This window comes from Hermetia illucens, chromosome 5, assembly GCF_905115235.1.
Source record: "Hermetia illucens chromosome 5, iHerIll2.2.curated.20191125, whole genome shotgun sequence".
NCBI classification, from domain to species: Eukaryota; Metazoa; Arthropoda; class Insecta; order Diptera; family Stratiomyidae; genus Hermetia; species Hermetia illucens.
The window spans coordinates 87,022,220-87,046,417 of record NC_051853.1 but is presented as its reverse complement, the minus strand read 5'-3'; the positions used below and the strand labels follow the sequence as shown (position 1 = coordinate 87,046,417).

The 24,198-nt window shown below is 37.6% G+C and overlaps 1 protein-coding gene across 8 annotated transcripts in view; it reads right to left on the bottom strand.

Annotated features, from left to right (window-relative positions):
* LOC119658055 (histone deacetylase 4) overlaps nt 1–24,198 on the bottom strand; it is a 322,316-nt gene that overhangs the window by 61,042 nt on the left and 237,076 nt on the right. The window contains exon 2 of one of the 8 annotated variants that reach the window (XM_038065305.1): nt 13,947–13,989. The exons of the other annotated variants lie outside the window; for them this stretch is intronic. Within the exon in view, the coding sequence (XP_037921233.1) occupies nt 13,947–13,962 (16 nt within the window). The 5' untranslated portion in view covers nt 13,963–13,989. The remainder of the gene's footprint in view (nt 1–13,946; nt 13,990–24,198) is intronic. 8 annotated transcript variants of the gene reach the window in all.

Below are 24,198 nucleotides of genomic sequence, written 5' to 3'. Positions count from 1 at the left end.
TTGAGTTCCCTCCACTTCCTCCTTTAAGGTTCATCCCAGATGTACATAGAATAGGACACCGAAACAGTAAAAATAGGAGTTAAGCATTCTCGGCAGTGGTTAGTACTTGGATGAGGGTTAAGTGGAAATATCTTATTTTCATTTCTTTATATTTTTGAGTTAACTTTAAAAGAAATAGCTGCCCTTTCCATTCGTTTTCTCAATAATGTTATTAAGGAATGTTCAATTCTTGCCATGAAGGCAAATACTAATGTAAGTGGACTGTAAAATTACTCTCCAGAGAGAACACCTTTAGCCAACGAGTCTTGAAAAATAATTAAAATTGAATTTTTAGCCAACTACAAGTAAAAAACACAAACCTTAGCGTATACTTTCGGGTTTTTAAGGAATTGCTTTCAATTAAAAAATATTTTAAAAAAATATTATAATAAATAGTTAACTGGCTACTGAACCACGGGGTCAACGGACTTTTTTACCAAGTCGGTATGGAACGATCACAGAGCCTGAAATTCGAAGATAAAAATGAAATATTTATAGTTCACAAGGCTCTAATTCCTAGTATTTGCCAGCGCGACCGCTGGCTATGTGTGCACTAAATATTCAATCCAGCAGATACCTTAAGACCACATGTAAGAATCATTAAAATTGGAAGGCTCCTTTCCAAATAATAACATTTTAGACCTTGTTTTTTGAAAAGAACACACGATTTCTCCCAAAACATTCTCATTGAAATGACAAATATCTGATCTAAATGTAAACATCCACCATCAAGCGGAACATTATGTACTAACATAAACCATGCAGCTATACCAGTTACATGAAAAACAATAATGGCTTGTCAATAAGCGCGAAACGGCTGAATTTTTTTGTTGAACAATCAAATTATGAGCGCCAGTTCCATTATACACGTGTCTTGTGTTGTCAATTTAGCGTTGGCACGTGCGCACATGTTATTATTATCAATTTTCTTCGATAATTTCAACTAAGTATGTTTATCAGATCTGGAGGCATGCAATTATCGGCTGGCCGAGAATAATAGACACGGAATGATTACTTATCCTTACCTCATTCAATACATGTATCTATTTTCCAAGTTGTTTGCATACTGAAGAGTTTGTTTAGTAAATTTGTCGGCACTGCTTTTCCATTGGATATAAATTCATTCGAATTATCATCAGCGACTGTAATGCTCTATAAATCCTGAGAAGTTGGGTACATCTCAATTTTCTTGAAACCATTTCTTAAAGAGCTGCCCCATCGTAGAGCAATTACCCACAATTGATGAGCAACAATAAAGTTGGAAACCATTCTGCGAAGCTTTTCTCCGTATTCTACGTACTTGGCGAATTATGTATTTTTGCATTTGCAACAGAATAATTTTATGTTTACTTTGCAAATTATAAAAGACTTGCCGAAGAAGCAAAGTATTAGCAATAAAACTGTTTTCAAGTTCATAGCTCGGATTATCTAAACAAATCTCTCGCCGGCGTGACATTGAAAACGTCGTAGCCCTCCTTCTGCACGAAGCAAAAGTGAAACTTGGTGAAGACAGAAAATATTTGGGTAAGGTTCCACCCTGGTATATCGACCAGAAAAGATAGTCGTGGAGTAGCATATCAAGCGACAACTTTATGGTTATTGAGTTTCTCGATAGTTATAGGTGTAGGAGGTGAAGGGTGGAATACCGAATACACAATATATAGACAAACAGGAGCAGAATAGATTGAATGGAGTGTATATAAACTCAGTCCACGTGCCTGTCAAACTTTTCAGTGCTAACATGGATTACGGGGACAATTTTTGAAAACGTAATTTCTTCCGCGTGCGTTTGGGATTCAGACAAGATTTATTTAAATTCCCTCTGCCATACTCGATGAGCAAATAAAGACCCCCTAGAAGAAGGGGAGCAATTCCTAAGCAACCATTCACAGAAACCGTTGCCTGGGATATTGTAGATATACCATTATCAACAGATCCATTCCAAACGTACAAATTAGTCTAATGACAGGAGAATTGTTTCTCAGTACGTCATACCAATTACAGGTCTGGCAGTTTCATGGCGGATTGGTTATGAGGAATGAGTAAAATTGAATGCCATATTCCACACGGAATGGACGTCTATGGAAGTAACAACACCAACAGCGAAAAATCAGAAATACGATATATGTACGTATTATACTAATTATTCAAACATCAGGATATCGATTTCAATATATTTAAGGGCGTTGCAGGGCACATATTATACCTATTACAAAATGGAACATTAAAAAACGATATATATTCCTAATTACAAGGAAAACTTTGTGTGCTTTTGTGGTTTATTTACGGCTTTCATTCAGGTGAAGCAGAGAACCGTAATGACAAGAAAGTTGAAGTTGTGCCTTAAAGCGTTTGTTATCTTTGAACTCGTAGAAAGTAAATGAAAACTGGGAGTACAGCCAATCATGCATCATGGCACTGGCATATCCTTCAAGGCGCTCTCATTATGACAGTTGAGGTTATTGTAGTTTGTGGAAGCGCGCCACTGATAATTTCGAGCGGAAGAAGACCAATTCGAAATATTCAATTCATCAGAAGGTAATTATAGTCATTCACACAAAAAACAAATTTCCCGAACTCACAGAGTTTTCCACTCAATTAAAATCGTATTTTGGTTTGTACTTTATTCGATGTAAAGATAATTCAAAAGTAATTGCGCTCCACATAGCAACTAATGTAGTGCAATTGAAGAGTGAACAGGAAATATGTGGACATTAATCCCCGCCTATTGTTGCCGCGATTTACAATGATTTCATTCTGAAAGTCATAGTCCCCAATTCAGGATAACTATAATAAAAGCGGAAATGACAGAGCAGGTTTCAAAACAAACGAGTCTGCAAATTGTGATGTAACGTTCCCAATTTTCTGAAGAGGTATAATCTCTTTCCACCTAAATCTATGCATCCCAATTTTCAGCTTCCTAGATAGCCGCTCCACTTAAGTTTTTATCGACGATGGTCTGTTATTTCATTTAATTAATTTATTTAATTAGAGAAAATATACAGTAAAGTAAATTCCTAATTATATATTGTTCTCAGAGGAAGGAGAAAGTAAAGGGGTAAACATGCGCTTGAAGTTAATTAAGAAGACAAAGGGCCCAAGTTGTAAGGCGTTGGCGTAGTCTCGGGATCGGAGAATGAAAGTAAATATGTCCATACTACGTGCACTACGAGAGGCGGTGCGGGAAATAATATCGGAGTTGGCAGAGCAGTCCATCAGATAAATACAGATTTTGAAAAGAGTACACATATCAAGGAAAACGAAGCATTGCTGTAGGAAAGGAGATTGAGGGTGCAGAGCCTTGACGGATTCGGGTGAATTTACGTTGTACAGCTTCAAAAGCGCGACAATCACGATTGCGGAAAGGAGACCAGGATGTTTCTGACAAGACTATGGAAAACTGTTAAGGAGGACTGAATTGAGACAAAGTGGGAGGCGGAATGTAGGATAAAACCAGACATTTCGGAAGCACAATTGATGATATCAATGAAGTGGGAACTGAAACGAAGTTTGTCATCGAAGATTTTACCCAAGTTTTGAAGGGAGGTCAGTAGTCAAAGGGGTTGTCCGCTAAAAGTAGAGAAAGGATGTTGGGGTTCAACTGGAACTAGATTAACTTGGAGTAGCTATTAACTCTAAATCTCTTCACATTTGCAAAGTAATTTGACGTGTTGATGATACCTTTCAATTCCGACGTCATATTATCTACCCTAGGATCTGCACTCCTAGTGCACATAGAATGTCTTAGCGACAAAAGAAGACGCATCTTACGCCACCTGATGTGGTTGATGTGGAAAAAACAGCAATGAACCCAAGAAAATATTAATTGGGCGAAACTTCTTTGATGAGTTGCCCTTTTTAACTATCCATAGCAAGGAAACGTATAAGGCATAAGAAAAGTGAGGATTATTCCAAAGCATCGTAAAATTGATTGGGAAGGTCTGGATCCCTCTGCTTTGGATAGTCGAATTGCTTCAACAAAACATTAGACACAGAACTACTGGTTCAATTAAACACATTTAATTTGGTGAAGTCTACAATAAAGCTGTATGAAAAAACAATTAAAATTGGATTGTTCGACAAGACAATACTTTTAATTATCGAACAGAAACTGAATAAAATGAAAGGAGGGGAAATTTGTTAACAGTCAGCCAGGTGTGAATATTGCTTGGTCATGGATATTGGTGCTCGTCTTTGTTGCTTCGCACTGCTGTAGGCTCGTCACTTGTGCAATGTTCAGTGTAATAGTAATGAGTCTGAAGCGATCTCACTGAAAATCTAACAGGGCAAAAATAACACTAGAATGGAGTGGTCACCTCACTCACCAAATACTATCCCAAATGAAAATATTTGAGTTTTAATGAAGATCTGAATTGTTGAAAAAAAATATTAACATCGCAAGAATGAGTTGGTTATTTCTGATCTAGACCATAGAGCCAATAGTAATTATTCGTTCTGGGAAGTTTCTAAAAATTATAAAAACAAAAACAAACTGAAACTCACATCAAATACAGACATGGTAATTGAATAATAATAATCGCTAGCGCAAAAATCCATATTGGATCAGGGCATTGAAATGTGTTAGACCACTTCATTCAAGACGCTAATGGTACACTACAGGATACAGTACCCTATAGGAGGCAATGTGGCCAGCATTGCCCTCGCCCGAGATTATTATCGTGATCAAATCACGTACTCAGGTACTCATTCACAGCTGAGTCGACTGGTGTCCGACATGCAGTCAAGATAACAAATCTCTCTGTCACCATTGAGATTTGAATCGCGATCTTCTGCTACGATAGCCCAACGCTCTAACCATTAGAGCCATCCGGTAATTGAATGGCTGACCCAAAGTCCAAGACTGAAGCCTTCGTCCAATTTCTTGAAGCATCTTTCTCTCTAAACGGAACCGGTACTGAATTTCGTTCTCCCATTCCATCCACCTAGACAAGTATGAAACCTGAAATTCACACGAAAAGTATACTCTACAACCATTAGGAGGAAAAGAGTAATTCTGAACCACCACTTTGATTTTTAAGAGCAAACACAGCACAATCAAACAAATACATAAAAAATGGGTACTAAGTAAAGTATTATTTTGCGTTGTTTGTAGATGTTGCCCAGGCTTTTGTTAAAGTTTGGCACCTAGACCTTCAACACAAAGCATAATTTGCTCTCCTTCTCTTGCATTACACAATATTCTCTACCTAGATGACAGATGTGTTAAGGTGACATACAACTGTTCTGTCTCATAGAAACTATTATAATATACCTCGGAGCAGTGTCCTCAGACCGATACTACATAGTCTATACGGCCGACAGACGAATAAATGACCACCAGTACATTTACCAATGATACAGCTTTGCTTTTTTCTAATAAATATCCCTATACAGAGCGCAGAATACTACAACATGTTACCATGGTCAGTGAATGCAATAATAAATAGTGGATTGAGATAAATGAAAACAAAACAAAACAACTTACGTCCAGACCCAGAAAATACTGCAAGCCATTCCTAATCAACAACAAGAAAGTCTGTAATACCGAGGTAGTAAAATATCTTCCGATGCTATTGCAAAAAAAATTAAATTGGAGAACCCATGTTGAAATAAAAACAACAAATTCGGTCAACGTCGAAGCTTCAATGGCCAACAGTCGCTAAATGAAAAGGTAATGTGTTAATATTGGCTGTTGCTGGCACCAGAGACAACTAGATGTGCCGTTAAACATGTTGAGTCAGCTATATGAGAGTCGAGTTCCATATACACATGTCATTTCTGCGGCAGGGTGGTACGAGAACGCAGGTGATCCTTTGGAAACAGATATTCTATGAGGGATCTGTTTTTAACTAATAATTAAAACGATGCAAGCATTTTCTTTTGGAACTGTGTAGGGTGAATATTAATTGCACGTTCCCTATTTGACAGCTAATTTTTTTTTGTACTTTATTGAGTGAGCCCTGATCCACTTGCTAACGGATCAAGGAAGATTGCCATCCAATTATTTTTAGTGCATGGAGCTAAGAGATGGTTCCGTGCAAGCTAATGCAGTTAGGATCTTAGAGGTTTTCGGTGGTAAGTGTGAGTTCTAAAACATCATATTCTGTGCTCCTTTCACCGAATAATAACTAAAACACTCTTATAGGCGCGCAACTAGTATATGAATATACTGAATGGGATCGACCCTGCTCTTTGGGGAACAGTTTCGAAAATACATCTGGGGTTATTCACGAAGCCTTTCTAGAAAAGCGTAGAGTATCTTTCCCAAAGACCTTTTTTTCACAGTATGAGCATTTGACAAAGAAATTATAGTTCTCATTACTTCTCATAAGAAGCTCACTATATTCCTCTCATAATGAATATCGAGTTTAAACCATAATTTACTCCGGTATCTTTAAGCCACCGCAACTAAGCTAGAACGAGTAAATTCAATCTGAGAGCTTAGCCTTGAGCACAAATAACTATTATATGTAAAAAAGACGCTAAATTCGATGTGTAATCTTTTATTACTAGACACAGTTATAGAACACTGAAATTTTGGAGCTCTGTTGCAGGTTTGACTTATTCCTTATAATTCGTGGGAACCAAACCCCAGTGATAACAAGACAATATCCGGTACGGTTAATAGTCGTTCAATAACGCTGGAGAAGCTTTTGGCCCTTACGACGTTTTGACGATTATGCATTCAACTACCAGGAATGCAAGACTTAGAAGCATGGTTTGCATGGTTTCGTGAATGTTGAGATGGCAAATAGAGCATTGAATGGGCACAATAGAGGTGTTGGAAGGAGATAGACGAAAAGGAATTATGCTCCATACAAGGAAATGAGTTTATCATTAGCTCGTCAAGGGACAAAGGGAACTAAATGATGCGGATGCTGTGAAGCCATAGACACTATAAATGGTTGCCTAATAGTGTACTTTTCACAATGTTGCGTTCCCAACAAATAATTATAAGCGATATATTTTTCATTACTCCTCAATTACTAGCTACTTTCTTGGGTATATGCAATTGTAAAGAGGAGACACACGCTGTAATAACTTCGCCTGCAGGATTCTTCATCAAAATCTTGCGTCAGTACAAAGTCTTGAAGAATGATCACACCAAACTACTGTGAATCCACACCAATGCCGCCGATTATAGTGTTGATCACCATAGTTCTGCTTCTCAAAGAGGCTACGGCCTCTTGGGGAGGGACGATTTGAAGCAAACGTAGAGACTACAAAAGATTAAAGTAGTCCCCTCTGTGATTTAATCAACAAGATCTGTACATGTTTACCGCTGGCGCAAACTTCATACCTCCACAAGCGTTTGGTGGACCCAACATTCCCATCCGCATGTATGTAAGTGCGTTTCTGTTTTCTGAACAGGCAAGCAAATTCCCTTCGATTTGTCAAAAAAAAAACCGATACTTGATCGGTTCGGTAGCAAGGGTTCGTTGAGATTTGACAAACATGGGATGCAGTATAATAGCCGGTCTAACAATCGGGACACCAAAAGCCGTCATCCTTGCAACTTGTGCTATAGTGCGAAAAATCTGTACTGTCTTTTAATTATCACCAATTTGTTTCCGTAAATTTGAAACATTGCTGAAAGCGCTTTACGTTAAAACGTCACTGTGATGCAGGCCTTTGGAAATACTCTTCAAGCTGGAACCGAGATGATTTCACACAACTTAATTTATTTGGACTTGTTTTAATAAAGACTTGGTTCCATATCTACATAAAAATAATTTAAAAATATAATTTCGAAGATTAGGTTCGAATATCTCTACAAATATCTAGCCAGGGACTCCTTGAAATCCCGTCACACATGCTTCATGCTCCGAAGCTTGTTTGTTATATAAACACCAATAGAATAAATTCAAACAAAATGTAAACATAACAAATAATAAACTAAAACATACATATACTGGGTGGTCCGAAAGTTTTTGTTCTGCTGCCTGCAACTGGTAGGAAACTTGAGGTATTTAAAACCAACTGTCATTGAATGAGGTGGAAAAGTATATAGCGGTGTGGCAGATCACCCAAGAAACGGTCACAAAAAGAGGGATTTGCTGTAGACAACAAGTATGGGACAAATAATCTATCCGTACACTTTTCATCGATAAACCGCCTGTAGAATTGCTTGGAAAATTTGATCAACAAAAGATAGGAATAAGTGATCCCAGCGCAATAAAACCTGCGCGAAAACTAAAACAAGGCGCTCATTACTGGAAGAATAAGTACGCGCAGTAAGTCGGTTTATGAAAGTGTTGCAAAGATAAAATTAAATGTTCAGAGCGATTGGCGTAAAGTGGGCACCATATAGGATGGGACCAGACGCCATATCACGAAGACAAGCAGCTATGTTGGAGAGTTGTAAACGCATTGACCTGAAAATTCGTCAGACATGAATCCAATAGAAAATGTTTGGCCTAACATTCAATATTCAATGTTTAAACACCCAAAACCAAAAATAGAGACTCATTAATTTTCAGGGACATAACAAAGTCTCACATTAAGAATAAATTGATGGCGACAAAATGTTAATATTTTTTAACTGTATTGCGTTTGTTATTTTAAATTAATTACATATATGATTCACATTTCGGACCACCCTGCAGATATTCAGGAAGATTTTATTTTGAAGCGTCAGTAAAGTCGGCTAGCTGTATCAGCTATAAAAATGTCATTACAAATATTTAAATAAATTTGGTTCTCTTTATTCAACTAATAAAAAAATTCTAGATCCTGTATTATAAATTAAAATAAAATAAAAAAATTAAAAAAAAAAAAATTCTTAGAGGACAAAAACCCCTGAACTAAAAGCTATTTTCTGTTATTCTTTTCTCGGAAATCTAGTTCGGTGAAGTATCAGTCGGAAAGCCTACCTAGTCTGATAATCATATGTAAAATCATGCTAAAACCAATGTTTATGTCTGTTTCGCATTAGCAATTTTGAAAAGCGAAACCTGAGAATGTATGGGAGTCACGCTCAGTCTATTTCTTGCGATAAAGTTGAAATCAAAATACGATTATCGCGTACCATGTAATAAACTGGAACTTATAACGTGCGTATGTGTGTACAGAGGAATAGTTTACAACCAACTATTTATACACCTCACAACGCGAAATCAGCCCCGAGTCGCTACTCAACATATGAAAATTGCATACCTACGACTAAATAATTTTCTAAATATAGAACATTATTATGCGTATTTTGAACGAGTATTACTAAAAGTATCTAATGCTGTTGAAGGTCTTTCTGATGAAATTATCCGTTCTGGGGGTTACTATAAATACACTCGTGATTATACGCTTTGAAAAGTCGTCTGTGCGGTCTAGTAGGCCATGTTAAGTTCGAAATTGTTATATCATAAATCTAGAAATGGTTTCAACATGATTTCAGAGCGTTTCATCCTTGAGCTTTGTGTTTATTTATTGGGAAAGTGGCAAGTGTGCAGCTCAAAGAACCTAAGGAGGCCTTAGATGGCATTTACATTGTTTGTCGGTCGAAAATATCCATAGAATTCTAAGATGGAAGTTTGCAATGCCTTAAAGTCCGGGGCAATTGTTGATGCATGTTTATCTTGCGGAAAGTATTAGAATGAAATTGAGCGATGTTCATCCACTCCATTCGAACCTCAGACGCTAAAGGTGTCCAAAATCTTAACCCTAGTATTCTGACCACATTAAAAAAACGAATTTGGAAGAAAAGTAACTTTAGCCTAGGTGAAAGAATCTTATTAAGAAATTACATATTCGAACATGCATATTGTTAACTATATAGTCACAAACGGTATCGGCTTAAATTCCCTCGTAGTAGTCAGAATATTTCAAAGTATGTATAAGATTTCGATGATACAGAATCTACTAATCAATCCCAAAGTGTCCACTTCCATTTAAAGAAACTGAGATATATATATAAGCAATCTTAATACCAACTGTGAATTCCAAGAAGATAATTTAATTGAGCCGGCGCTCACAGAGAGCGGTCAGACGGTCTGAGTTCCGCGTTCAAAGTTCTGCGTTCTCTTTAATATGGACTTCAGTTACGGTTTCCCCGCTGGCAGTGTGCATTGTTTCATAAGGAAGTCGATATTACAAAGACTGCAGAGCTCGGAACGACTGACCACGCATTGTATGCACCACCTCTAGACATCTACTATATGCTGCTGCAGCGTGAAAAAAAAAAGATCCTTTTCGAAGAGAATAATATCTCTTGATGGGAAGTAGATTGTTTACAATCATCTGGAATACGTCTTAGTACCAACTGTCACAAACCACTTCAAAAAACTGAAACACGTAAAATCTTTTAGAGCAACTTGCTTTGGATCGTTCGTAATCAAAACAGGGTAGAAGGACCTGGACAATTATATTCAAACGAACGTGCTAATACGTAATCCCTTACATCCACGCCAATATTGTTACTGGGCAGAATGATCCACCGAGTTTGTCCTATATTAGTTCACGGATGTAATATATGTAGAGACTCAACCGCATCATACTCACACAATTTATATTAACCTAGCCGAGAGTGCCTCTCCACGAAAGGTGGTGACTACGTTACGACAGTCGCGGAAAGACCTCGTCAATTCAAGACCGAACGATTACAGATTGCGAAATTTGATGGTGAAAATGGGTAATTGTCACCTATCCAACCGTCCTTGGCCCAGCCCCTAAAAAAGAACATGGAGACCATACGCACTTCGCACTAGACGGAAAACGTCCATCTCTCGATGGAACTTGACAGCGCGTTCCACCAAATACTGATTGTAGACGTACACGTCGCAAAAACCGCTGTCACATCCGGTCTTGGGAATGCAGTTCAGACGTTTCAGCCCTCAATGTACAAAGTGTTGCGGAGATCGAACGCCCATTAGTTGGTTTTCACTGACTGAGAATGCATTTAATGCATGCAGTACCGTGAATGAAGCGCTACTGGTGCATTTACAGCCTAACTTGCCAATAGCGTTTGTGACCAAGGCTTTGGACGTGAACAACAACACAGCAACCATTGGTTTCGAGTAGCGTTCTTTCAGCGGAAACTACCAACCGCCGAATGTGTATAGCACATACAACACAGAGCTACTAGCGATCTAGGGCAATATTCGTCACTTGCGACATTTTTTGAAAGATTTGATTTCATTTACGATCAAAACGGATCATAAACCCCTGGCGTATAGAGCCTCCCCCGGCAAATTTGCTGACTTTCATAGTGAGGAGAAGCCAACGTAGCAGCTGATGTCCTGTCTCGAGTGAATGCGATCTGCTCAAACGGCATTCGACAGTGAGAAGTTGATAGCTGGACAGGTTAAGGATCAACATCTCCAACAATTCAAACAAGTTGGCAAACTTGCAACGCTTCCCATTCGCTCGTTTGACCTTCTTTGCCAGCCTCCTTACGAAGACATATTTTCGAGGTAGCTCACAACGCTTCGCACCCTGGAGGCTGTGCCACGCTCAATGCAATCAACAGGAAGTTTATGAGGTCCAACATGTATAAAGACGTTATGCAATGCACTCATAACTGCATACGTTGTCAGCTGGCCAAAGTTGGTGGACCAACAAGCTTTATCAGCGGTTCGAAGTACCCGACAAGATATTTCAGGAAGTCAAATTGGGCATCGTTGGATCCCTTCCACCCTCACGTGCGAACAGATATTGTCAGACCACGCTGGACAGGTTCTCCCGTTGGACAGAATATATGTCGCTGGTTGGCCAATGTTATAGAACACCGAATCAACCTCTTTCCCAGCCTCGTCGAACCTTCTTGGATGCAAACCAACCAGGTCTTCATGGTATCGCCCTACATCGAACGTGCAATTGAATTCTGACGGTTTTGTTCGTTCATGCCCAATCAGATGCATCATTGTCGACGTTATGGGCAGGACATAAAGCTCAGTATTCACTCCCTATCTTTCTACCACCGCTGAACCCTCGTCCGCTACACAATCTGCACGTTTATCCGTCGAAACCTCAACAATCGGAAATGACGTTTCTCATGTGACGCGACTCCCTCACTTTAGAAGGACTGATGTATAGACTCAACAACATCACACTCATACCAGTTTTATAAACCTAGCCGAGAATGTCTCACGACAAGAGGGGTTGACTTCGTTACGAAGATAGACAACGAGGGCAGTCGTCAAGCAGCCAACCACGGCATACGACACTTAATTTCAGTTTTTGTATATTTACCATCTCAAGGTATGCAATGTGGCAAACACCGCCTCTGGATACTCAAGGTGCTTTCGACAACAAATCGCATGTAAAAATACAAAATGTCTTTATCCGAAAAGGAGTCAGGAATGCACTTGTCTTCTGGATAGTCAGAAATAAAAAACAAATAGACAAGTAAAAATACCAACGTGTAACTCTATTGTCATGAATAAAATCGAAAGCTGTCAATAGGGTGGAGTACTTATACCGCTAATGTGGAGTGTAGTAGTTGACAGGTTTAGAAAAGCTAAGTAATACTGGAATAAAAGCCCACGCAGCTTGGTCAATCAAAATTACGCCAAATCAAAAATTGCTCTGTAAGCTGTAAGTTATGTAAAGCTACAACACCTTTGATAATTTGCAGGGCCACAGCAGGGAAGAAATGGGATTGTTGACGAAAAGTTGTCTAAACTGAAAGAAGAATGTTAAATCTTTCTAACCAGTTTTTCGAATAACTGATACCGTGGGACAGAATGACAATGTCATTTCATTTCGCAAAGCAATTTGACAACCGATTGAGGAATACATATACTTAGCTTAAATCAGTAACTGATTATTTGATATGTCGACGGGTCCCTCACAGCAGAGGGAGCGAAAGCAGGGATCGTTGGTCCTAGGAAAAAGTACTTTAAACCAATGGTTAAACGTAGCACTGTTTCAGGCAGAAATATACACCGTAGACACGTCTGCATATTTTAACTTCAAAAAGAAAAATAGTGAACAATAGGCTAAAAATGTAGATATATTAGGTAGATATATTACTAAAATGTAGATATATTAGGTATGATTACATTATACTATACTATAAGGGACACAATATTTCTTTAAGATGCGTTGCGGTGAAAATAATCCGAAAGAAAATGGAAATCTGCAAGTATCAATGCGCAATGCGCATTCACAGTAGGCTAGCCAATTGAAACTTTTCACTCCTTAAAGAAAAAAATAGTCCGGGGTCTAAGCGGGAGTCAAATTTTTTAAAACAGGTTTTAGATCCTCTCCCTTCTTCTGCTTCAGAGCTTTTCATAGTTTACTTCTAGTCGTTGATGAACTGTACCATAAAATCGCTTCACACATCAGCGCAGCCTGAATGAAAGAACGTTAGAAAATTGGCGTTCTTTGTGATCGACGCATTAACGAAAGTCCCAAATCCTCTATGTGGCTATTTACTGGCCGACTTCTAAAGGTAATGAACGTCGCCTCGCGGTAATGGATAGAAGATGTTGCATTGGATCAATCCACCCCACGGACGATCACATTTCAAATCGGTATCACAATCGATATAGGGTTGCACCTATCGTGTCGAAATTTGGAAAAAATGCCTTCGATGGTATGGTCTGATCATTGAAATCGATGGGAAACGATCAAAAGAGCAATTGTTTGATATTCTAGAGGGCGAGGGAGCTTCATGATTCTATCCGGATCAGGCTTATTGGTCATGGGAGTTATGAGGCGATCGAGAGAAAAATATTCCAATACTGAACAGAACAAAGGCTTAACAAGAATAAGAAGAAAGTGCTAAAACATATGAATCTTAAATATATTTATTAGGGAAACAGCGACACCTATAGACTGACCTTTGCCAGACATGGCCCCATGATTGGCCGGGTGACAATACTTCCCACTAAAATATTTTTAATTTACACTTATGTAAACTTTTTAATTTTTTTTCGTTCAGAAAATATTATAACATTTTGATTACTTACGCTGTAAACACTGCATAACCTATGAAAATGCGGCTCGACTTACCTGTAAAGACAAAAAAATAAAAATTATGTTTCGCTTTCACTCTAAATAAATAAAAAACAAATGTTTTTAAAGATTTATATAGAATAGCTCATTTAAAAATTTCGATATCTGGTTGTCTGTCGTCCGTCTATTTGTCACAGAAATTTACTCGAGAACAACTAAAGCTATTGTCACGAATTATGCCGGAGAGAATTGCATCAGATGGTGAAGGCTTACATGCAAACAAGGGTGATAACCAGACCGTGTACCACCGAAATAATGATCGGACGGCGCAATATCTAGGAAATATAGCGAGTGGGGTAGGACTTCCGGTTTCGGTGCCTCTATGTGGATTCTAACAGGTTTGGCAACAAAAGGCCGAGCGTTGCTATGCAGTAGAATTACTCTTTTGTGTCTCTGTTCGTATTGTAGCCGTTTTTTGGGCACTGCTCGGCTCCGTAGCATTAACTAAAGTCGACACCGTTTCACAGTGATGGTTTCGCCGACCGACCTGGTCCAACCAAATACATAGCATAACCTTGACAGCGTGTATATTCGGCCTAGTCGACGACGTAGAAGCATGACCGGGTAGTAACCATGACTTTCTTTTCTTAGGGTTGCTGAAATGAATACATTTTTCACCACCCGTCACGATACGATGAAGAAAACCCTTCCTTTTATGGCCCTGGAACAGTCGTTCATAAGCAAAGATGACTCTCCCTTGGTTTCAAATCATAAGAAACTCAAATTCCATGCTTTTGAAACGTTCTCGAGGAACTCCTAATACTGGAGCATGTTGTTCCTGCGTGTGACACGGATGCTCATCGAGCAATTCCTCCAATGTCGCGTCTTCCAAGGTTTTTGATCTTCCTTCATGTCGACGGTCATCAAAATCGAAATCACCGTATTTAAAGCGATAATCTGGTTGTAGATTAAATCCAGCTCAAGAGGTTGTGATGGGCGAATCACTTAATCCACAGCCGGGAATGCTGGAGCGAATAATCTACAATAGAAAACTACTTGTTGTGAAAAGTCTAGCAGACTTGTCGAATCGACTACTCGGCTTCTATATGGTCACGCCGACCATCCGCGCCAGAAAACTTGTTACGGCTTGGCTGAAAATTCAATACACAGAAAAGGTAGTACTAATAAGGATAGCGCAGTAATTACCCTTGATGTGTAGAATTCAATCCAAACAATTGGAATCTAATAAGTGTTCTTGACCGCAGCTATCTAACAGGAAGAAAGCTTTTGTATGACACGGACGAAAGACCTAGGGAATACAATGTCTCCGCGGGTGCTCCATAGGGCTGTGTGTTGGGTTTCTATTTTGGAACATTATGTATATTGATGTTACCAACGTCGTTACTTGAATGGTTAGGCCGCTGACAGAGCAGTTATCGTTGTTGCAAACCATCTCAAGGATGTGGAGTTCCATTCATTGGAAACAAAAAGTAGTAGTAGTATTTGCAACATAATTGCACTAAGGTGAGCAATGTCAGCATGGCCTTGCTAAAGAGGATACCAAATGATGGAGGACCGCGATGCACCCGTAAGCTACTTATAGTCAGAATAGTGAGCTCTATACTGCTCTACGCAGTGTCAATTTGGAGACCTATGTACAGGAGGGCCACCTTTAGAATGTGTTATGATTCAGAACCATCTTAAACAATGCAGCTTACGCGATAGCTGAAATGGTAGCGATTGATTGCCTGACGAGATGCCTCGCCAACTGAAAAACAGATAATGGGAAGGACAATAGCGCCGGAGAATTTAATTAGGGAAATCATAGCTGCGTCACAGGAGAATTAGAATGCAGTTAAACACATGGTAGAGCAAATTCAGTGTGGGGTGGTAGGAGCAGGAGAGTTGCGAAAGGCACGGTTGCTAATGCGATCATTGGACGAAGGGGGATGTACATAGTTCGCACTGTATCCACGCTGCCATGTCATAATTCGGTACGGTTCCACGGGGAAGGGAACAGGATATAAGGAGGGGTTTTCGTAGGTAAAAATTCCATACGCTGGAATCTAGGTGCTAGTGCATTTTGAAAACGTCATCTCCGGAAAAAAGACAGACAAACAAACAATAAACGGATTTTAATAAGGTTTTGTATTTACACAAAATAATAAAGTAATAATGATTATTTTTGGATGATAAACCGAAGTCCGTATTATTCAAATAATGAACTAGAGAAATCAAATTTACGATGTATCTTATTTCTGTTTTGTATATCTGGTCTGTTCTCTCCTTAATTCTAAAATGTAGAAAGTTTGTCTTCCACTTATCCTGTCAAATTCACAAGCCTAACATAAATTTTCTACTGAACAGTAGCAAAATGAGAATGTGGTACGTTTGCTGCCACGAGCGGCAAAAGATATGGTTGTATGTCGGAGAAGTCTTATATTTACAAACATATTCACGATTTCCACTATATTCATTGTACATTTTTGCGATGCAGATAGAGAAAATTTGACGCTTTTCAAATACTCAAAAATATATTTTGAAAGCTTGCAAAGTTCGGAAAATTGCTCCGAATGTTTTTTGCCTCATGAATTTGCTCACCTTTATTGTAGTGGATTCAATGATAACACTTCGCATGTACCCCATTATATGCAAATAATCTTATAGGTAAGGCACGTGGAGCTATAGATTTACTTATTTTTAGCTTCTGATAACATTTCGAATAAAATTCGGTATGTGACTGTAGGACTAAAGTGTAGTGAATTGTATGAACTCGCCTTGTACCAACGTAGAGAGTATGCAAAAAGATGCTCTGAATTATTGATGTTTATTCGTAGGGGACAACTTCTTTCCCATTCATTTAGTGCTTTTTATTCGTCATCAAAATCAAATCAGATATGTATGTTTGCGTTTATGATGGGGCTATAAATATATTTCCGGCATCAGCGCCGAGATAAATAATAACATCATTCCAAAAGATGTTCAGGGAAAATGGAAAATTGGCGCCACGGTTAATTTTCCACTCTACTATTCATAATAATTGATGAATGATGGACCTATTATTGGATCTGAGGAAACTTAGGAGGTTTTAGTTTGGGATTTCAGAGGCAAGAGGATGATTGGTGTCTTTTTGAAACTATTTATTGACGAATTTGGAATCCTTCTAGACAAATAGTAACATAACTGCAAATTTGAAAAATAGTGACTATTTTATTGAAAAAAAAAAACTATTTGAAAAAATTACCTAGAAACGGTATCAAATAAATATTTGGATTAATGCCCATGGAGTACAGTATTTATATTGGAATAAAACACTTACGACATAAACAAAAAAATTCTCCAAATTCATTTTCATTACCTTTCATTGATAGTTTCAATTGACCGATTTTCCTGCATGACAATATTTTATCATGGAGGCGAAATCAAACCAGCTGATATCGGAATAATTGCCTGTTTTCCGCTCAAACATGCATTCACATTTGCAAACACATGTATTATAGATAGTTATTTTGCTATGGTTTTAAAACAGATACGTTTGCAGTTAGGGTTTTCATTTGCAAATGAATCACGTTTAAAATTATTAAAATTTCCTGCAAATACATTTTCTGTCCGGGGATTGGCGTCAATACAAAACAATTTTATAATTCAAACTAATCCAGGGCAACGACTTCATTAAAAAATAAAATCTAGAAAACTTTTAGAACAATCCAATTACCAGATAGGCATTTCTTTGGCGCTACTGCTCCCAATAAATACTTTAGATAAAAACTGTGCTTTATTGAATGACGCATTTTCGTATAATGCTTCTTCTAGGAAGATATTTTTATATGATCGGCGTAAATATGCGTAAATATCTCGAGATTGTAGAATATTTTTATAATTAAGTCGCCTACTTCATATTTTTTTGGGAAGACGTAGAGTTTTTATAATAGCTAAAATTGAAAATAGCTACGACTACGCACATGCCATGCATTGTAGGACTTTTATCTTTATTCAATTTCCAATAAAAAATAAACGTTCTCTACGCATTCGAAGCAGCACCATTAGTCATGTTGATATTTCTAAACAAAACACCAGTTTTCAGTTATTACTTGAGTTTGATTGATATACATCTGAAATTTTAAAAGCTTCCTTTTGCTCAGCAGATTTTTTTCTTTTGCATCAAATAGGAATGCTGATACGAATATACGTGTTTCGCAGAATATTCATATTTCATACAAGAAGTATCTTATAAACATAGCTGTGAGTTGGAAGGAACACATCACCCCATCAGAGACACTTATGACGAAACAAAAATAGAAATTTTTGAAACGCAAATGATAAAATTTTGCACGATTCATCTAAAAATAAAATTTAACCCAGACACTGTTCTATCCGAAATAAATTCTACAAATGTATGGGTACACGTATATTCACCTAGCTTAGGCCGAAGATTCTTTGATGGATTTTATAAAGCCAACACATGTAAATATAGACGCATGGCAAGATAGCGAAAATAAATTGAGATTCAGAAATAATAGAAAGCAGAGGAATAAAAATATTATTTTTCATGGAGATAAGAAAGTTGTATATTTAGGAATATTTTAAGTACTTCTCGTCTGTATAAATAATTATATTGTATATGAAATAAAAATCTTGACTGAATTTTACACAGTAAAATAAATAAATGAAAATTCTCAAAGTAGAAGGTATTGCACTGTAAATAACAACAAAATTTTCAGAAGTGTAGCCTTTAGAACGTAATTTTCTTGTGAAATTTCATCAGAAAATCATTTGCATTAATATGCGAAAATAGCATTATATTTTTAAGATCAGAAATTCAAAGTATGAAAATATCTCAAAGCAGAATAATAAAAATAAACTTTGGAATTGTTGCCGCCTAGGATGTTACAAAGTCTAAAAGTTCTCACTTTTTCATACTTTAAAAATATAAATATATTTGGTAAATATAAGGCCTCAAGTATAAGTAAATGCTGATAAAATACACATAACATAATCAAATTATAAGCGGTGAAATATATGCTTTTTTTCATTTCTTTCATTCGGGCGGAGGATATCTAGGCAGCCACTCTTTCCTAATTGTATCTTTTTTATTACATTTTTACCTGTTTTAAAAGTGATAAACCTTCCGCAGTGGAACAAGCGCAAAAACAAACGCGAACGGCTAGGAATATGTAGGAACCAGTATTCAATTCAGGCTGCGACATCGAGAAGTTGATGTCCAACCACCACTAGCGGAGGTAGAATGGAAAACACCAAAGTGTGGTATAGAGAGCTGACATTTAACGCGTTATAAATGCTGCACACCCAGTTCGCCCAAGGTAAACTCATTGAGAAGTGGAACGCTCAAAAACTGGCCCCAAAACAAGCCGTAATTATCATAAACAAGTTTAATGGCATTGATGATGATCCTGAAGCGTCTACTCCCCCGCTTACGAAAACTACGGCCAAACAAACTGGTATCAACCGCTACATCGCCACCGCTAAAAGACGATACAGCCAATGTAGCCTCGGATCGACAACACAAAGAACTCGTCCAGTTAAAAGCTTGATAAGGCCTCGGGAATTGTGTTAACAAATTTGATAACCTCGACCTCAGGATGAGATTGAGATAAAATTCTAATAAGTCCTTTATAACTTCATGGCTAAGAAGCATGGATTCTCCCTGATCCGTCCTAAGAAACTATTGAGATAAAGTTCTAGTAGATCCTTTGCATGTTGAAAGACGAAGCTTTTATGACGATCCAGAGGCGTCAGTAGTTACTAGATTGCGGAAATTACCGTGGCCAAATCAATGTCAGCGAATAGATAAAAGAGTAAATGTGAGATCCACCCGAACGAAATACGAAAGTAAGTAGGCTCAATTTGGATAGACGTCAAAAAAATGTATTTAAAAACAAGTCGGGAAACTGGAAGCTAAACGCTGCAGGCGTGAAAGGTTTTGTTATTGCTTATCTAGGCATATTTGAGTGGGCGATTGTCTTATTTGTATCTAGCTTGTAATGTTTATGTACTTAGTTTCTTAGACTATTCACTTTGGTATGATCGTGACATTCAAAGTCTTAGAATGCATGAAATTTACACAAAAGTGACAACTTTGACGTATTATAACTCTGTTAGTAATAGTGCGATTTCCACCACTTAATAGTACCGTGCTCTATAACATAGCCTATATTACTGAAAAATTTGATAATTCTAACATAAATTTAAAAGGTTCCGACTCAATTTCTCAAAACTATACTTATACTGAATATGATAATATACTATTAACTTCATTTAAACCGATATCGGCATGGAAAGTATTTTGAGGCGTAAATACCATGTGGATGGATCATCATATTTTTTGTTAAGATATTTGGGCTTATTAGTTTATCCTAGTAGATCTTTAAAGTAACTGACCCGTTCAGGACCCCCACTCCTCCTGTTTACAATCACTAATAAAATCGGCTTCGTAAAATACTAACCGAGGGCTTTCATCTGATACCCCACACGACTATACGTCTTGAAACAAACGTGGAACTATGTTACTCCCTGCATACAATGGGATTCAGAGGTACCACCTTTCTACTAAATTTTGTATCAATAGGTGTAACCGTTTCTGAGACATAAGGGGACAGACTGTAAACCGAGACAGTGGATAATTTTTTTACGCCTGACTTGAAAAAGTCTCCTGCCAGCTCCATCGATCATTTCACAATCTTTCGCTTCACCTTTCCATTGAAAATATTTTTCCACCTATGTGCACCATCAAGGAAGTGAAAAAATGGTAAACTGAAGGAAAAGTCAGGGGAATACGGAGGGTTGTTAAAAAAAAGTCCAATCTAAACGAGTACAGGAGTTGCTTTGTGGCATTGCCCATGTGAGGCTTGGCACCATCGTCTAGCAGACAGATTCCCTTTGTCAGCACGCCTCTTTCCTTATTGTGAACATCCATTTCAATTTTTTCATAGTCTCACAAAATTTTGCCGCGAAATCAAAATTATGCCTCTATGGTCGGAAAATACGAATGTCATAATTTTTTGAAAATATAAATTGATGTTGAATTTTTTGGCAGAGGGAAAAGAGTATTACGCTCCCATTGAGACTGCCTTCTAGTTTCAGACGTGTGATGGACAACCAAAGCTTGATTTCTAGTAAAGACGGAGTGGAGGATGCCACCGCCTTCAAGTTTCTAACGCTCCAAAAATGCTTTGGAGGCCTGCACTCGATACAACTTGTATTGTTCTGTCAGCTGTTTAGACACCTATCTCGCAGATAGTTATAATAGTTATAATATTTGTGGTTTTTATCTAAAGTCAATCTGCGATGGTGACGAATCACATCTGATTTTTTACAGAAGTTCATCTGTCACAATTGAAGATCTTTCGCTCGTCGTGCACGAAAATACTGTCATTTGTAAACTCGCAGAACCACTTCTATAGCTCAAAGCTCTATGGTCATAAACATTAAAGATTTCAACTCATTTCAACTCCCTCCACAAGGAGGTAGTGGGTGGCGACGCAGATTTCCTACTTGGCGGGAGAATGGGCTCTTTTAGCAGAATGGATGTACCCAAACGTCAGTTTGACTTCTTCACTGGGCTAAAGCTTTAAAAAAAATCAATAAATTTAAGGCTGATTTTCTCGAATTGAGTTACTTGGACAGGACTGTAGTATTCTCTAGGATTATGCTGAAACTCTAAGGAGCGCTTTGAATCATCTACACGTTGGTGTTTTTGATTGGTAGTTAGAGAGAGCGACATTTAGTTATTCCACCCACGTTCTTTTGAAATCTTCGGTCCTTTAGGGTGATGCGTTAGATTTCATCGATTTCTGTTGAAGTTGTACCCCAATTCCGCCGTCCAAAATGTTTAGCATGATCGATGCTTGAATTATTACATTTTAAGTAACTAAACAACTTGCAAATCATTGCTTCCAAGGAGGGAGACTCCCCGAAACATTTTTCAAGCAATTTTTTGGTTCGAAAAGTGTCCTTTCTCATCCAAAAATAGTGTTGAATTAGTACACAAAACTTTTTCTTTATGTTTCAAACATTAACGAAAGTGACACCACGCAAACGGGTGTACCTTTAGAAATAGCCAACATCATGTTGTCAAACTTTATAAGGACTTTTTAAAGGTTGGCACTGGTGGATATCATATCGATTTTTTTTTCTTGTACCGCGGACTTATCACCTCATATAGTACGCTGATGACGGTTCGGTGACCCATTTGGTTGAGTATCAGCCTTTCGATTTAGTTGTCAAGAGTTCGAATCCCGGTTACGCCACAGATTTTCTTGGCCATTTTTGTGTTGTTCCGGTACTGTAGACATTGAAATTAAAATAAGAAGACAATAACGAAAATCAAAATAGACCGTGTAATCGCCAATGTTCTACAAAAAATGAGTAGAAAGGATACTATACATTTGCATAAACGACAATAAAGACATTCAGTAAAGGTATGACTTTCCATGTAAATGTTAGCAAAAGGGGAAAAACCACATTAGGAGGTTTTCAGAATCAACTTTTTTTATTGAATAAATCGTTAACTTAGCTATCCCAGAACATTCTGCAAGAATTTCAACGCGAAATCCGTCTTCCTTTAGATTGTATGAGCGTGGAACTGAGCGCTTATCGGTTAGAGGATTAGATTTGAGCGTGCAGGATTTAGTCCCTTTATGTCCTTATGTAATCTTGTAGCCCCAGAAAAATAGCGTATTTATCAATACTTGGCGTCAATCCTTTCTACGACTGCATTTGGATTGGTTACAACTGTATTTTGTTTGATATTAAGAGTGACAGATATCTTCATATCCAACAAAATTTTCCAAGCCCGTTTTTCTCAAAATGACCTTTTTACATTTGCGGCTCAAAAAATAATAAACCAACAATTATGAAATTTGGTGGCATGATTCTTTACAAAATTTCAAAGAATATGAATCAACATTATCATTTCTTAAGGTGGTTTCTTGTCTAGCGCCATTTCTGAAATAGTTGTGGAATTTGAAAAAAAAAATCGACACTGCAAAATTTTTGAATTTATTTTCGCCCGCATTGAGGTTCATATTCTTCGAAAATAAGTTAATAATCTAAAATGAAAAGTTTTTTGCTTTCAAATAAAAATTGGAGTTACTGCACGTCCCGCAGTTGGGGAACTCTAGTTACGACCTTCGGCGTAACTTTTTTGTTCTTGGCTCAAAAAAAAACGCGATAGTCGCTCGGAATATGTCCAATATAATGTCAAAATTTGATTGAATTCCAATTATTTTTCCCTACTAAAAAATATCCAAAAGCATACATGATAATGGGCCTTCTAATGTGGTTTTCCCCTTAAGGGGATCATTCCGTGGGTCGGATCCGAGGCATCGATTTTTTTTGGCATCAATTGTATCTAGATATAGAGAATATAGGCGAAGTGATTTTTTGGTATTCAGAGTAATGTCACATGCCAGATTTATGACGATCGGCGTAATAAAGCGCGTATTTATCGGTCCGAATGACTTCGCTAAGAGGACAAGAAATGAAGCCAAGGCTGTCCATGTGTTTCTTGAAAAAAACCTAAGGTTTATGGACTAGGTATAGCAGATTAACGGTCAGTTCAGATTTTATGGCTAAAAATCACATTCTACTTTTTAAATGAGTTTTTCTCGAAACTGCATATTGAAAATCGGCTGCCACCATAGTTCAAAATCTATCCAACGAAATTCATTCAAATTTTCACGACTTATTTAGAACATATTTCTACGGTCCTCAAAAGTAGGATAATTGCGATTCCTTCGGTATTTTTTTTCTATTAAGGCTTCTTTAAGCCTTAAAAAACACCAAAATTCACAAAAAAAAAGTTTAACACGGCGCCAAAAATTTAGTTATGAATATTTTTTAATAATTCTAGCTTGCGGACAGTAGTTAAGTATGTACTTTAAAATGCCATTTACTTTTTTTTAAAGATGATCGCAGCACCCTCTAGCGTGGCAGCAGAAAAACACCTTTTTTTGGAGAAGGGTGTATAAATAGCTCTGTGTTTCAATAAGGAACTATGCGCTCGGGCTGGAAAAATTACTATGGACGCTCAAGATATTAATAAATCTATCGTGAAAAACTCATATTTATATCTTTATCCAGTTCTTCACAAAAAATTTTGGAAAAAAAAGGGTAAAAACCGGCCTTCGCACGGGATGACCCCCTTAAACGGGAAATTTTTTTTCCAGAATCGCTAGTCAGCAAATCGCAAATCTTCGATCTATATCTTAATTCTAGGTTGTTTGAGGTAGAAAGGTCCATAAATAT